At 46.3% G+C, this 16616-nt stretch overlaps 1 protein-coding gene across 3 annotated transcripts; it reads left to right on the top strand.

Moving 5' to 3' along the window:
* The first annotated feature begins 7304 nt into the window (after positions 1–7304).
* On the top strand, positions 7305–16202 carry Spert (spermatid associated). 3 transcript variants are annotated; one of them, XM_021204038.1, is made up of 3 exons: positions 7305–7436; positions 7742–7822; positions 14807–16202. In XM_021204038.1, the coding sequence occupies exons 1-3, from the start codon at positions 7362–7364 to the stop codon at positions 15989–15991; spliced, it is 1341 nt and encodes a 446-aa protein (XP_021059697.1). In that variant the 5' UTR covers positions 7305–7361; the 3' UTR covers positions 15992–16202. The 3 variants fall into 3 exon arrangements, with proteins under 3 accessions (XP_021059697.1, XP_021059698.1, XP_021059699.1); XM_021204039.1 differs by lacking the exon at positions 7742–7822; XM_021204040.1 differs by lacking the exons at positions 7305–7436; positions 7742–7822 and adding an exon at positions 8522–8585.
* Positions 16203–16616: the final 414 nt, after the last annotated feature.

Genomic DNA, 16616 nt, shown 5'->3' with positions numbered 1-16616 from the left:
AGAATGACAGTGAAATGCACAGTACCTGTTGCTATTAGAGAATGACAGTGAAATGCACAGTACCCGTTGCTATTAGAGAATGACAGTGAAATGCACAGTACCTGTTGCTATTAGAGAATGACAGTGAAATGCACAGTACCCATTGCTATTAGAGAATAATAGTGAAATGCACTATACCTATTGCTATTAGAGAGTGACAGTGAAATGCACAGTACCCATTGCTATTAGAGAATGACAGTGAAATGCACTATACCTGTTGCTATTAGAGAATGACAGTGAAATGCACAGTACCTGTTGCTATTAGAGAATGACAGTGAAATGCACTATACCTGTTGCTATTAGAGAATGACAGTGAAATGCACTGTACCCATTGCTATTTACTGAGCACCTTCTGGCCTCACCCTAACCAGGCCTGTTCCCAAGTGCCAGCAAAGCCGGCCTTCCAGCTCCTCTGACAGAGTGCCTCCAAATCTCTAGAGCACCAGGACAGCAGTACATGGTGCTCTCTTCTCAAGGGTACCCAGCAGAGGAGTTGCAGGGCCTTACATCCCAGCCTGTGATCTGCTCACTTGGCTCTGTGCCAAGGCATGGGGACACATCTGCCCTAAGATGAGGTCATTTTTCGTTAATTTGCTCCAGTGTGCCTGAGGGCTGGTCAAGGCCAGACACATTTTTCTCCTGGTTCACCCTTAGGCTCCTTCTGAGTCCCACCCAAATGGTATTTAAAACATCCTTTGATTAGGTTCAGGTCTAGCTATTATTCTTCCTAATCCTTGGCCCAATTTGGAAACCAGTCTGTGTGCTAAAGCCACAGGAGCACAGCCTGCTGTCATGTTGGCTCCTCTCGGTAATAACACTTGGGACAAGACAGGGCAGGAAGTAGGCACTCAATACCCATGAAGGCAGACCACTGTGATCAGATATCCTACAGAAACAATTTAAGGGAGGGAGGGAGGGCCAATTTTGGCTCATGGTTCCAGAGGGATTTCAGTTCTTCAAGGTGAAGTCCACGGCCATGTGAGTGTGTGGTGGAGAGCCCTCACATCAAAGCTGTCCAGGAAACAGAGAGCTAGAAAGAAGCCAGGGGCAAGTATGACTTTCCAAGTCCCTCCCCAGTAACCCACTCTCACTAGCCACGCCCAACTCCTAAAGGTTCCAAAGCCTTCCAAACAGCACCACACAAGTGGGATCTAATAGTCACATATGAACTGGTGGGTATACGTCAGACTGAAACCCCAACACAGCCTGGCTGGGGGCTAAGTACTGTGTGGCACATGGCTTCACAAAATGCTCACAACTGGAACAAGGGTCTGCTGTGATCTTGGGGCTAAAGAGGCTGAAAGGCATGAAGAAGAAGAGGAGGAGGAGGAAGAAGAAGAAGAGGAAGAAGGAGAGAAAGAGGATGAAGGAAAAAAAGACGAGGAAGAGGAGGGGGAGGAGGAGGAGGAAGAAGAGGAAGAGGAGTAAGGAATAGAAGAGGAGGAAGAGGGGAGGAGGAGGAAGAGAAGAGGAGGGGGAGGAGGAAGAAGGAGAGGAAGTGGAAGGAGAAGAAGAAGAGGAGGGGAGGAGGAGGAAGAGGAGGAGGAGGAGAGGAGGAGCTGGTGAGAATGAAGGAAGAGGATGGAAAGGATAAAGAAGGCGAAGAAGGCTTGGGTGGCGTCCTGCCTTAAAGAGAGCTGCTTAAGAGGAAGGCAAAGAAGACCTCAAGTGGTAATAGGCAGAAAACGGAGCATTGAGATGAGCCACCTCTAACCATTGGAAGGCAGGCAGGAAGACTGTGGAAACATCTGAAACTTTGGGCTGGAAGTGCTCAGAGTTTAATGTGCTGTTGTGGGAATTTGGGAGTTGAGAATATTGAAGTAAATGCAGATGATGGAGGTCCGGGTTGTGCAGTTTCAGAGGGAAATAAAGACTCTATCTGGAAGATTTATGTGATACTTTGGATTAAAAATCTATGGAGGTGAACCCTTTGCTTTACTGGGATTATTGATACTGGTTGACTGGGACTGATGAATCAGCTATAGTGATTGAGAGATCAGGATCATTAGGATGAGATCTTTTGGGTTGTATTTCCTCAGGGTAGTACACAGCATCTATGGCACTGCTGGTGGTGGGACACACCTCTATCTGGCAACCAAGCTTGGTAATGTCTAATTGTCTCCCACATGGTACTAGTTTTAGCTGCATGGACACTATAGGGTGAATGGGTCATGGAGAGAAGCTGTGACTTAACATGTGTGGCAGAGTTGGAGTTCCCAAAGAGGCCACTGGTGAAGGTGTGGCCTCAGTTGTAGGAGAGGTCCCAGAGTATTAGAAATCATGGGGTAACCACCAAGGACAGTGACATGTGGAGTGGAGATACCTTGAGCCTGAGTGACAAGTTACCTGTTCTGCAGGCTGATCCAGAGAGCTAGGACTGCCCAAGGCTTTTGGATTGTAAATGATAACGGGTCCTGGACATTGGATACCAAGCAATTTACTCTGTTGGATTTTGGTTTTGCTTTTATTTTCATATGATTCTGGCTGTGCCCTTATTCTTCCCTCTTGGAATTAAAATAACAATAATAACTTGGTTTTTTATTTTATTTTATGGGAGCCCTGGTTAAGATCTCAGCTAGTTTAAAGAAATATTGAATTTCTTTTCTTTTTTTCTTTTTTTCTTTTTTTTTTTTTTTTTGGTTTTTCGAGACAGGGTTTCTCTGTGTAGCCCTGGCTGTCCTGGAACTCACTTTGTAGACCAGGCTGGGAAATACTGAATTTCTAAGTGATGCGTTTTTCATAAAACTATGAGACTTTAAATATTAAACATTTTATACTGTGATAATAACATGAAATTTGGGGAATAAAGGAAACGTTTAAAATATTGTGCTTTAATAGTGATGCCCATTTGTGTCTGGTTGACAAGGGTTATCTTAGTGACTATTGTAGTGCTGTGAAGAGACACCATGATCAAGGCAACTCTTATAAAAGAAAGCATTTAATTGGGTCTGGCTACAGAGGTTCAGTCCAATATCATCACGATGGGGAGCAGGTAGGCATGGCACTGGAGAAGTAGGAGAAGTAGCTAAGAACTTTATAACCTGATCCACAGGTAGCAGGCGCGCGCGCGCACACACACACACACACACACACACACACACACACACTCACTTGGGGTGGACTAGTTTGGGCTTTTGAAACTGTAAATCGATCCCCAGGAACATACCTCTTCCAACAAGGCCACACCTCCTAATCCTTCCAAATAATTCATCAGCCATGGATTAAGTTTGCAAATACATGAGCCTATGGGGGAAGGGGGTATCCAAACCACCACAGGGCCAATTGTGTTCCTTCCTCACTCCCTCCCTCCGTCTCTCTCTCTCTCCCTCCCTCCCTCCCTCCCTCCCTCCCTTCTTTTTTTTTTTTTTAAATTTTTTTTTAAATCAATTCTATACAAAGTATAATTTCTGGGGAAGGGAACATTAAGCCATGGCCCCTATCAGATTGTTCTGTGTGCTTCTCTGTGGGGTATTTTCTTGACTGATAAGGGAGAGCCCAGGCCACTGTGGGAGATGCCACTCGTAGGCAGGCAATCCTGGCTTGTACCAGGAAGCAAGCTAAGAAAAGCCAGGGGAAGTGAGTAAGCCAGTGAGCAACGCCCCTCTACAATCCCTGACTCCCTTTCTGCCTGAGTTACTGTCCCGACTTCTCTGAACAATTCACTGTGATCAGGAGGTGTAGACCAAATAAACCCTTTTCTCCCAAGTTGATTTTGGTCATAGTGTTTATCACAGAAACAGCAAACCAGGACTGTGGTACACCCACTGTGTAAGTAAATTACGATACCTACCATGTTTCCTATGTCTTTCTCCATAGGGGGAAGACAAGAGAGGTCAAAGCATAAACCCCGTGTCACCTCTGGCTACTGGGTCAGAGCTTCAGTTTGCGTGACTTTCTGGAGGAACAGCCTTCTTGCTGTTGTACTATCCCTGTATCAGACAGATCGTCAGTTGGCCACAGGCCTTCCGACCCTGGGGAGTCTCAGGTGCTTACATTTTGCCTCTATTCAGTTTGTTTAGATCAGAAACCCACAAGGCTGTGCTCTGTGTAGTGCCCACCAACCGGGAAGCTTGTGGAAGATGGGTGATTGATGGTTGTGTTAATCAGAGTAATAACAGGCATTTGGCACACAATCCCAGATAATGGGTAACTGCAAATGCAATGGGATGGCCCAGGTTTGATGTTTCTTTAAAAATAAAAGTGAAAATCAACCCATCAAGTGAGCATACAAAGAGGCCTTCACACAGGTTGTGGGAACAACACTTTGTTGACAGTTTACAACAGAAACACCAAGTGTATGTCGGCCCCGTAACATTTGAGTCAAAGGGATAGAAGCACATTTTGTGTAAGGGGGCTTCTTCCAGGCTTAGTTCATTGGTGACATTAACTCTTCCTGGTGACAAAACACTGTCCACATCCCGTGGTGTGCAGATGCTTATGTGCATGAGGAGAAATAGAATTAACATTTTTCAGGCAGTACAGGAATCACCCACTTAAAGCTACAAGTATTGGTGAGGGTGGGGGGAAGGTTATATAATGCATGGGCCATGCAAAACAGTGAGGAGGTGCCCCCCAAATTAAAAATGGAATTACTGTGTCACTGAGCAATTCTACTGCTGGACATGTATCCAAAATAATTCAGAGCAGACTCTTAGAGAGATGTTTGTACACTCAAGTTCCCAGCATTATTTCCAGTAGCCAAGGGACAGATGCTACCCAAAAGATATCTGCTTATCATGAAAAGGTGACCCAGCTTTTTTTTGGTTTTTCGAGATGAGGTTTCTCTGTGTAGCCCTGGCTGTCCTGGAACTCACTCTGTAGACCAGGCTGGTCTTGAACTCAGAAATCCACCTGCTTCTGCCTCCCAAGTGCTAGGATTAAAGGCGTGTGCCACCACCGCCCGGCTCCAGCTTTTTAAAAAAAGGAAATCTTGACGTTTGTTTCAAATTGGGTAAACCTTGTCATGGAAGGACCAATACTCTGTAATACCACTCTATAAGATATCTAATTGTGCTGGATAATTTATTGAGGTTTCTGTTTGTTTTTCTATTTGTTACAAGCTAGTTATCTAAGAAAACAGAAACACAATTGAGATAAGCTCGTGGGAGAGCTGTGGGGCTGAGTAGTTATTTATTGATGGGCGAGAGCCCAGCTCACTGTGGATGAGGCCATCCCTGGTTTGCAGGTCCGGGATGCTATAAGAAAGCAGGCTGAGCAAGCCATGAAAACAAGCCAGTCATCAGCACCCCTCCATGGCCTCTGCCTTCTTAACCTGGCTTCCCTCAGAGATAAAGGCTTTACCTGGAAGAGTAAGGTGGAGAAAACCCTTTCCTCCCCAAGTTGCTTTTTGGCCACGGTGTTTTATTGCAGCAGTAGAAACCCTAACTAAGACATTAATGTAGTTGAAATCATAGAACCGGGAAGTGGGGATGTGGTTACTAAACACTGGAAGGGAGGGGAGGGAGGAGTCCTAGTGGTTAATAGAAGCCATAGCTTTCTAAGATGAGAGACTTCTAGAGTGTTCTTACACAACAATGTGAACATACTCAAAACGATTGGACTATACACTTTAAAACAGCAACTGTGGCAAGTCCAGCAGTGTGCAGTCATAACCACACTTTTAAAGTTACATAAGCAAGCCTAGTGGCTCAGTGGGTTTGCAATCGCGAGGAACTGAATTTGATTTCCCAATCCATGTTAAAAAAAAAAAATCCTGGTGTGACCCCCTCTTGTCAGTGTGACCTCCCTGGTTGGGCAGTGATGACAAGGCGGACACAGGTGATCCCTGGGGCTTGAGGGCAGTCATCCTCACCTGATTGTCAAGTTCCAGGGCAATGTCTTAAAATACAAGATGGATGACAGCTGAGGAATGACACCCAAGGTTGTCCTCTGGCCTCCAAATGCACCAGCACACACTACACATGCACACACACACACATACACACACACACACACACACACACACACACACACACACACACACACACACCAGTTTTAAAAATGCCCTTGAAGTTTCTTTGTAGACACTAAATCTTTGGCAGTGAACCTGGCCTCTGACTTTTCTCTGGGTGTATCTTATGCTTTTGTATATTTGAATTTTCTTATACCAAGATCTGCTCGTAATTTGGGTACTGGGGAATCTCTGGATCTTCTTACCATAGGTCACCACTCTCTCCCAACCCCAAGGGGCAAAATCACACAGTACTAAGATACATAACGGCAGCTCTTTAATGGCTCTGGAAATGATGGGTCTGACAGAACTAAAGATGGAGGAACTGGGTGTTGTGGCCTTAATGCAACTTCTACATGTGATATAAATTGTATAATTCATTGTATTTTTCTATCAGAACAGGACTTCTAAATCCCTTAGATTTCCTGACAGGATCTCCTTTGGAGCACATATCAGCTTATGCTACCTAGTGGAGTGATGGCTTTAGGAGGGTGGGGATAGTTGCCAGAGGAAACCATTTGGGGTTTAGAAGGTTGGAATTTTCAGCAAACGTCTACCTCAGGGGAAGTAGGAAGGATTTGGTATTTAGTTAAATGATAAAAGGCCAATGATTTCATTAAATTTACCCACATAATGATCTCCCACAATGTCCTGTAAGCAATGGGATTCAGACATTGGCACTGAGGATGCTGGGAGGCAGGAGAATGCAGAGAAGGCCTGAAGCTTCTACCCTCCAATCCCATCATCCACTGCTACCTAAGGCCCTCACTGAGCTGCTTGCTTCTTAGTAAAGTTGTGATCCTAACTAAAAGCACATTCCTGAGTCCTGAGAGACAACTATGGAATCCAAGGGACAGGTCAGGGGAGCCCCTGATTCACGGTTGATCTGAGATCAAGTATAGGTGGCCTTGACCTGAGATTGGTCCCTCAGGTGAAGGTCATACTGTAGGACTGAGCCCCTAACTTCTGGGACCTGCACAGTAATTCCATGTAGCTAGTGTCAGAGTGGAACTGAACTGAAGAGCCCCTCAGTAGCGGCCAACCCCTCCCAGGTCTGAACAGATACTGTTTCTCCCTTCCCAAGTAAGGCAGCTGAAGTAGAAGGCATCTCTAGAGGGAGGTTGGAGTGGGAGGGGTCAGGGGGAGGGGTGGGGGTGGGGGCTCAAACCAGCCTGGCAGTGAGGCGTGAGCAGCAGCCAGGGGTGACCAAACAAGTGTGAATGTTGGGGCCATTGTGCATCACACTGACCCTGGCTAGCCACAGTGGGCTCAGCCAGCAGCAACCAACCCTTCCTGCTTACAGAAGCCTGCTTCCCACCTGAGCTGCTTAGAGAAAAACCATGAGCTCTGAAAACCACCATATTGTTCTGTGATGTCACCTCTGGAATGTTCTGAGTGTTTTGGTGACCAGCTTATGCATAAGACCTATACCTGGCACCTCACATTGGTATGGCTACTTTCTTGACATAGAAATAATAGTATAAAGCCAGGAAGACCTGCAGCCCTCTCTGTTTCAGATACTTTCAGTGGGGTTTTTATGTTAGTTAATTCCTCTACTGACTTCTGTTTTGGTGATCAGTAAGATTTCTTTCTGGTCAGGTACCATTCACACATACCTTTACACGGAGATTATTATAAGGTATATAATTAATTTGTAAGGAGGCATAAGTGTAATAGTTATGTATTTTAGGTGAGCTGCTAAGGCTCCGAGGATGGATGGAGGAGAAATCTAATTTTTTTTCTTTTTCACAGCACTCGAGGCCAAATTTTACAAGAAAGAGAGATACCAGATCTGAGAGCCTAGAAATCCCAATCAATGTGATTCTACCTCAGGTAGGGACAGTCACAGAGGGATGTAACTTACCACCCTATCCCCACCCTCCTAAAGCCATCACTCCACTAGGTAGCATAAGCTACAATAACCCTGTTCCCAGACCTTATAGAATGAACAAGGAAGTCAGCTGATCCAATTCTTGTCATGTTGGGTTTTCCCTGGTTGTGTGTCTGGAGGGAGGATACATGGTCTCTCTGGACCTCGGGAGCCTCTGGCTTTAAATAAGGGGGCTGGGTTGGGTGATCAATCCACCCCACCCCACCCCACCCCTCAGTGCTAGTCTTTCAAGGTTTGGTGATACTATAAGAAAACCTCTAACTTTATCAAAGGAGACCCTTCATTATGCGGTGGTGTATAACTATGTGTGGAGATCTAGAATTGAGCTTGAACTAGAATTGAAATTTTATGTACGAGGGTGAACCCAGGAGCTGACACCCCAGCATGTGGTCCATTTACAGCTGACAAAGGGATTAAGCCCTGCTGTGGACTGAAGATTGGTACCAAGGGATGGACATTCAGTTGTTCCTTTTGAGGCCAGTGAGTGCTCAAACCCCTCGAAGCCTGTGGTTCTTAGGTCGCCTACATGCAACAGTTTCCGTGGTGGGAAGCTTTGTTGATTTGATTGTTTCTCCTGCTGCTATGTCACAAAGGGGGTGGCCTTGCTTTCTCCAGAGTCCCCCCCCCTCCCCAAAAGCTCACTGGAAGACCAGGGTCATGCAACCAGAGGGGGTGAAATGTAGGATGGAGGGACCCAAGGCACAGGTAACTTACCTAAAATTTCGTCCAGGGAAGTGTGTACAAAAGAGGATGGTTCTCTCGTTGGCGTTCTGTATGAGTGTAACTATAACAAGCTCAGCAAACAGTCAGGCCAAGGAAAACAGCCTGGGTACGCGTTCTCCTTACAGCATTGCAGTCAGCAGCCACTTTCCTGTCGCCTTCAGCTCCTGAATGCTGAGCCAGAATACTAGGGAACTATGTTCTGATCATCCTCTGGAAGGCCAAAGAACCTTGCTAGGTCTGATTCTTAATATGTAAGACAGTGTGTGAGGATGGGTATGGTTCTTTTGGTTCTTTACCAGCCCAGATATTAGGGGCAGATGGGAGATGCCAGCCTAGATGTGGGAGTGGGGAAGGGGTTGGGAATAGGATTTGAAAGTAGCTGTAATCTCACTGTTGTGACCACACACCCGGCAAGGAGCCAGTTAAGAGACGGAATGATTATTTTGGCCCTTGGTTCAGGGGATTAGTCTATGATGAAGGGGAAGCTATAGTGGGGCCAGTGCCTCGCATCACGGCAGATCAACTTGTTTTATTCAGTCCAGGATCTGCTCCAATCCCACCCCCTTTTGATAAAGTCCACACAGATCCATACGAGGGTATGCGTCTTGTTAATGACCTAGATGTTTCTTAATCCAATGAAGCTGACACAAAGCCCTCATTATTGTCAAGGGGTGGAAAGATAAGAAAGCTCCATCCATCTACCCTTGGCCCAGCTTTCCACCCTGAGCTCCCAGAACCAGCTTAGCAGTAGAGGTGAAAGATGATTTGAGGAGACTTGGGTTGGTTCTGGTCCACTTCCTGGGCTGTAGGACCTGGTGCAGCTTCTTGGATTTTGGAGGGTAAAGGGATGTGGGATGAAGGGGTCACTGCTGACTGGAGATTTGTTTCTCATGGCCAGATGTGGCCTTGAGTATGCCAGCCAGGGTTAGTCAACAGTCTTCAATAGGTCAACTAAGCAATCGACTGATGTTGAAAAGAGGGAAGAGGAGATTTATTCAGTGCTGTAACACTTGAAGGAGGAACAAAGAGGTCTAATGAGTTCCCAGGTCCATCTTGGACATGAAGTTTGGGTTTCAATAGAGGGCCAGAGGTACCTATCACTAAGCAGCCCTGGTTGGGGTGTGGTCCAGCCCAGCATCACTATCTCAGCCTCAGGCTCTCCTGCAGCGTAGTCTGACAAGTTATAAGGGCTGTTGAAATCCTTTTCTGAGAGACGATCTTCCTCTCTCTTGATGGCACTGGCCTTCAGCCTTTACCTTCTCCAAACATAAGACTATTGGAGAAATTTCTTGGGGTCTATTGTTTCAATAATCTGATAGATAGAAGGAAGGACATGAGTATCATTTTTGGAATATATTCATGACCACCAGGATGGTTACAGGCCCACCTGCAACGGGGACACAAGCCAGGCAACCTGCCAGGATACTCTCGACTGGTCCTCTTGGGTTGGGAAGTAGTCATGGATAACTAGATGATGTAACCTGACCCACCTCCCAGACCTGTGAGGAAGACCTCTCTGCTCACTCTACCTCCTCAAACAGAGTCGGGGGGTGGGGTGAAGGATTCCTATGAGCAACAAGGTGAGGAAGGACATTGATGGAGTGCTGCTGGCATCATGTGGTGGCCACAGGGCCACACCAGTGTAAGGCAGAAATTTCACAGCTGTGAATTGGGAGGTTCTATAGCAAGGACAGAACTTCAATTTAACCCAGGTCAGTGCCCAGCCTGTCACCCTGTTTACTGGGGCCCGGTGATGTCTTAGCTCTAATTGTTCTCTTGCTTCTAGAAGATAGTGTCTCCCCTTCCCTCCCCTGGATTGCTAACCCTCAAGCTTTGAGTCCCATGTGGCTTCATTCTGAGTTGAGCTCATTCTATTTGGAAGAGAATTATAACAGTACCTCTGGCTCCCACCTCCCAGCCCTGGTGGGTGGCTGGAGTTCTCAATTACACTGTAAACACAATGATTCACTAGCTGTCACCCTTAGGTTTTCTCGGGTCCTATTGATTCCCCATTTTTTTTCCTCCTTACACCGAACACGAATATTTTCACATCTATTTTCCTCTAGCACATTGACTTGCAAATGGTAGTGTTATTTCCTGTCTGAACAACTGATCTCCCAACTTCTTCTCTATAGAGACTCTCCCCAGTGAGCACTCTGTGAGTTTCATTGAGACATCGTTATTGCTAGGTCATCAATGAAAGATCTACATCTTGATCACAATGACCTCTGATAGTACTTCCTGGTGCCCACTCTATTTCCCCTTGCCTTTTTCCTCCTTCCTTTCCATCAATGCCAACAGGAATACTTAAGGGCAAGATTTTTAGCTTCTATCAAACGATGAGTTGACTTCATCTGACATCTTTATTCTCTTTGCTTTAAGCATTAAAATTCTATCAAAATCAATCACATTTGCCTTGTGAATTAGCTTTTCATCTGTTAAGCATTTATTAAAACAAACATTGTATTTAAGCATACCACTAGAGAGGTATTTATTTATTTATTTATTATTTAAATTGACAGTAGAACTCAGCTGTGGTTTCTCCTAGGCCCTGGTGGCCTTCAGTTTCATGTGCATTAAAAGTACTTCAGCCAGCTGAGCATTACCTAAAAGTTAACCCTCAATAGTGTTGGGAAAGCAGGTGCTTTAAAAGCTTGGTCAATCAGCTTGGACTTTCTGGGAGCACGTGTACATCTCTTCTGGGTGATAGTAGCTAGGTCTCACAAGTAGGGGAGAGAGGTTCAGTGCTGTTTCCTCCGTTTCCTGTTACTGTAACAAAATGCCCAAGACCAGGCAGTTCACAAAGCATAGAGGTTGGGTGTTTAAGAGCAAGGCACTATAGTAGCACCTGGTCATCTTTTGGCAGGCTCCTCCTTGTGTCAGAACACAGTGGAGGGCATCTCTGATGAGATACAGCAAGCAAAGCACAGAGAGCTCACTTTATAATATGCTCCCGCAACAGCCCCTTGACCCACGAATGTGTGTGGCCATTCCCTCACGGTCCGATCCACCTTTTAAAGGTCTCACTTCTCAAACACCAGTACCATGTGACTTTGGGGATTAAGTTCCCAGCAGATGAAATGTAGAGGACACATTCAAACCACAGCAGTGTCAACTAAGTTTGGCTGCTCATTGTCCAGACCCATTCCCAAACTCTTTAGGTAGAAGGCCACCCCACCTCTAATAATTCCATCTGGGCAGATTTCACCCTAAGAGTTTGTCTTTAGAAATCATATAGCAGCAGTTAGAGTCTGGTGGTGTCATTCTCGTTGCCTTCTGGTCCATTTTTTGTTTTTTCAGTTGGCTGCTCTGTTGCTTCTCAGAATCCTTGGGCTCTAAGAACAGTATGCCACACACTTATTGGTGATTTAAAGCATCTTCATTAGAATATCAGGAGGGGCTCGGGAAGGAGTCCAATCCATAGGCAGGGTTTCAGGCATCTGCAAGGGCCCTGTTTGTACTCAGGGCTCTTCCTGGATCCTCAGCACCAACACATTGTTAGGTCACAGCTATGAGCACACTATTTGTTTCTTGCTCCTGAAGACAGTCTCTCGATCACCTCTCAAACACATAACGGAGATGTGTTGCACCTCTGAGCCACATGCTCCTCCTACAATGTGGCTCCCATTCTGCTATGAAGGAGCCAGCTTTGTTCTTTTCCACCTGTTGGTCTCTATCACATGTCCCAAAGACCAAAAAGAGACTTCCCTTTGTTGGCTGAAACTCCTAGGCTCAGTAGACCCCCTCCACGATGTGCCAAGCACAGATAGACATCTTGTCAGGGCCCAGTTCATCACATTGGTTCAGCCAATAGAAGGAATCTGGGAATATCACTTACCTAGGCTTGAGTCCCCTACTGTGAAAGACAGGAGGGCTGTGAGCACTGGGTAAGGGTGCCCAGGGTCTTAAATCTGTGTACTTGCTCAGCTTTGTTGCTCGAATTTTGGCAGAGCATTTTGTAAAGCAATAGATTCAGTATTTCATGATGGTTTGGAACAGGAATTGTTGAATAGCGCCAGCAAGACTCTCTGGTCTTTGTGATGGTTTGTCTACTGCTTGTCCTCTTATGAACCCAGGAAGCTGGTACAGCAGCCATGTTTAGGCTCCTTTTAGAGGCGATGGACAAACAAGAACTTGTCTGTAGGACTCAGTCATGGGAGTTTTGAGATCAGAGCTCTTGGGGCTTGGGACCTCTGCTCTAGGTTCTAGGTTCAAGATGACGACATGACTGCTGCCCTGGTTTTATTTCTGTCACTATGATAAAATGCCCCCATACAAACAAAATGTAGGGGAGGAAGCACTTCTCTGATTTACAATTACAGGTCACAGCTTGTCACTGTGAGGACTGCAAGGCATGAATGTGACACACCTAGTCACATCTGGAGTCAAGGGCAAAGAGAGACTAATTGCACATATACTTCTAATTTTTAGCTTGCTTTCTTCACTCTTATACACTACAAAACCCAAACCCAGGGTATAGTACTGCCCACGGTGAACTGGGTCTTCCTACATAAATCAATCCAATTAAGAAAATCCCTCACAGGTGTGCCATAGCACAACGCAATCCAGATAATTCCTCATTGAGCTCCCCAGGGGATTCTGGGTTGTATCAAGTTGATGATTAAACCCGCCCATCGTGGATGCTTAGGATGTCATGTGTGGGAGGCACCCTTTAAAGGGGTGGGATTTTTGTTTGTTTTTTGATTTTGGAGAGAGGAAAGGAGGCTTCTCAGGGAATAGAACCCATGTATAAACAATAACTCCATCTATCTATTTGTCTATCCATCCATCTAAAATCTATTTATCTATATATCTATTTATCTGTATAATCTATCTACTTATTTATCTACATATATCATATTCAGCTCATGATAATTTTACACATTACTTTATGTACCTGAGTCATCGCATGAAGACAAGTGTGCGATTTCTCACTTTTCGCACTATGTGGATGCTCAGAAAACTTCCGATTTGGAGCACTCTGGAAATGAAAAACTTCCGATTAAGGATGTCCAGGCTGAAATAGTATTTCATTTGCCAGTGTTGTGAGGATTAAGGGAAGTATACAGGTAAAATGCAGCCACATAACCAGCTGGACGTCCTGCCAATGCCTGTAACACCAGCTCTAAGGAATCTGACACTTTCTTCAAGGTGGTGCAGCAGTTTTCCCAAGTTAAAGTTGTAGAAACTGGATTCACACAACTTTGCCCAGATTCATGTAACAGATAAGTAGCAAGGCCAGAGGTAAAGAAAAGAAGAGAAAAAAGGTTGATTCTAAAATAAGTACCTTTCATTTCTACCATATGATTGGATATTTTGTTTGTTTTTGTTTTTTGTTTTTTCCAGACAGGGTTTCTCTGTGTAGCCCTGGCTGTCCTGGTACTCACTTTGTAGACCAGACTGGCCTCGAACTCAGAAATCTGCCTGCCTCTGCCTCCCAAGTGCTGGGATTAAAGGCATGATCTTATCTGTCTTTTCCTTTTTTGAGTTTTATGTTCCTACCTGCACTGTCTCTGAGTAGCTGGGGTTACAGGCCTGCACAATATATAGTTAATTATTTATAGATTTTATAGTTATGGATGTATAGAACTTTGACTATACCAGCATTAGTGCTCATAGAATATTTATGGTCTTTCTTGGATCTACAGAGATGTTTGTATGTGGGTATGCAGACAAGAACTGGGGGTAAGGTGCCCCTGGTTTGACCGCTCATCCTGGAAAAGTGTCTCGTTTTCAGTTTATATACTAGCATGATTTTGAATCTTTTGTACTTCTTGTTGGTTTCACTGCTTAAAGTGACATCTACACACATTGGCTAAAGACTCTTCCTAATTACCATGGGTCTGGACTGTGCCCCACCGAGCAAGCTTGTTAGATAAGCTCTGCTCATGGTAGGGGATTCACCCACTGTCAATCTGCATAACCATGTCAGTGTCTGTAAACAGAAGCACAGTGGTTCTATTTGATCAGTTGACAGAAATTTGATGACCCAAACCTTACAGGAACCTGGCTCAGTTTTCCCCCTAGGACCATGGTTCAGGATTCATTAATTCAGAAGAATGCTACCCAGGATTACAAAGGCTGGTTATACTTCCTCCTTAAGATCCCTGGAGGTCACGTGAGAGCATCTCCGGGCCTCTTAGTTCACCAGCAGTCTTTTCAACAGTTCCTCCATTAACAGCTTCCCTGCTTTCCTCCCACAGAGGGGCACCGAGCCCTTCCTGAGGCTCCACAACCTGTACAGCACTCCTCGCTGCTCCAGGCAGGCTGCCTTACCTCGGATGAGCCGCAGGGTAGCCAGCCAGCACTCCTACCCACTCAACCGCTTCTCTTCGATGCCTTTTGACCCCATGGAGCGCCCCACCTCCCAGGCCGACCTGGAACTAGACTACAACCCTCCTCGGGTGCAGCTCAGCGATGAGATGTTTGTCTTCCAGGATGGGCGCTGGGTGAATGAGAACTGCCGCCTACAACCACCTTACTTCTCTCCCCCCTCCTCTTTCCACCATAAGCTGCACCACAGGAGGCTGGCCAAGGAGTACCAGCTGCAGGAAGAGAACAAGTCTCTTCGGGATGAGAACCGGGCCCTAAGGGATGAGAACAAGGCCCTTCGCAAGGAGAACAAGATCCTACAGGTCTTTTGGGAAGAGCACAAGGTCACTTTGGGCCACGAGGAGAGCCGGACCTCCTCATTGTTGCACAAGGACACAGCCTCCCAGGAAGTCGTGAAGAAAGACACCACCACCCTGCCTGCCCAGCGTAGCAAGGAGAGCACCCTACAGCTCATTCGAGAGGAGAACCGGGCCCTACAGCAGTTGCTGGAGCAGAGGCAGGCCTACTGGGCCCAGGCAGAAGAGAGTCCAGCTTCCACTGAAGAAGGCAAGTCCACCTCCTCACCCAAGGAGGAGTCCCATACCTCAGGGCTTCTGCCAGACCAGAGCCCAAACCACTCCTCCCCCTTTGAGGACCCCAAAGGGCCCCCCACAACACAGGAGGACTCGAAGACACTGCGTGCCCTGAGGGAGATGGTTAACAATTTGTCTGGGGCATCTGGGGAAGAGGATGGCAAAGTAGGCCCTAACCTACCCAACAGCGCTCAGCCCCTGCAACTGCTGCGAGAGATGAACCAGGTGCTGCAGGACCTGCGGGAGGAGAACGGGCTGTTGCAGGAGGAGAACAGGGCTCTGCACGTCCTGCGGGAGGAGCACCGCGTCTTCCAGGAGGAGAACAAGGCCCTGTGGGAGAACAACAAGCTGAAGCTGCAGCAGCGGCTGGTCATCGACACGGTGACTGAGGTCACAGCCCGGATGGAGATGCTTATCGAAGAGCTGTATGCCTTCATGCCAGCCAAGAACAACAAAGATCCCAAAAAGCCCAGCAGGGTCTGAGGCCTTGGCAGCAGACATAGACACCAAGACCAGGCCAGAGAGAATCCTCAACCTTCCTTTGTCTTCCTTACACTGCCCAGCTGCGCGTGCCCGTGGGACAACGGAGAAAGGACCATCCTACACCTGAGACACAATAAAGGCAGAGGAGGCTGGGGCCAGCCAACACCACCGTGGAATTATGGCTTCTTCTCCCTCTTCCTTCTTACTCTTTTAATGCCTTACCACTTCCCCTTCTGTTCCTTTGCTTTGCCTCTCTCGTCTTTATCAACCATCTCATTATCTGGTTCCCTGTCCTCGTTTTTTCAACCCCTGTACCTTCTCTCCCCTTCTATAGCCTTAGCAGAGTATGATGGTGCATTTTTGTACTCTTTTAGGGCTCAGGAAACTGAGGCGGGAGGATTGTGAACTTAAGGCTCACCTAGGCTACACAGTAAAAAAAAAAACAAAAACAAAAAACAAAAAAAAAACTTTATAAAATGCAAGGGGTTGGGAAGTGGGCCACAGGATTCAGCATGACAGATTGACTTTTTAAAGTGAAACTGAGCCAAAAGTCAGAGTTCCTGTAGACCTCTGCCATACTCATCAATATCCCCTACCAAAATCTATAAAAAATTGATGAGTCCAC

This window comes from Mus pahari, chromosome 8 (assembly GCF_900095145.1).
Source record: "Mus pahari chromosome 8, PAHARI_EIJ_v1.1, whole genome shotgun sequence".
Lineage (NCBI taxonomy): Eukaryota > Metazoa > Chordata > Mammalia > Rodentia > Muridae > Mus > Mus pahari.
Note: the sequence above shows the minus strand (reverse complement) of the source record. Positions and strands in the feature narration are given on the sequence as shown.

What these genes read in the sequence shown, in the direction of transcription:
- Spert (XM_021204038.1), top strand. Translation starts at nt 7,362, where the DNA reads ATGTCACCTCTGGAATGTTCTGAGTGTTTTGGTGACCAGCTTATGCAT. An exon ending in ATACCTGGCACCTCACATTG is followed by an intron (nt 7,437 to 7,741) that starts GTATGGCTACTT and finishes TCTTTTTCACAG; the next exon opens with CACTCGAGGCCAAATTTTAC. An exon ending in TCAATGTGATTCTACCTCAG is followed by an intron (nt 7,823 to 14,806) that starts GTAGGGACAGTC and finishes TTCCTCCCACAG; the next exon opens with AGGGGCACCGAGCCCTTCCT.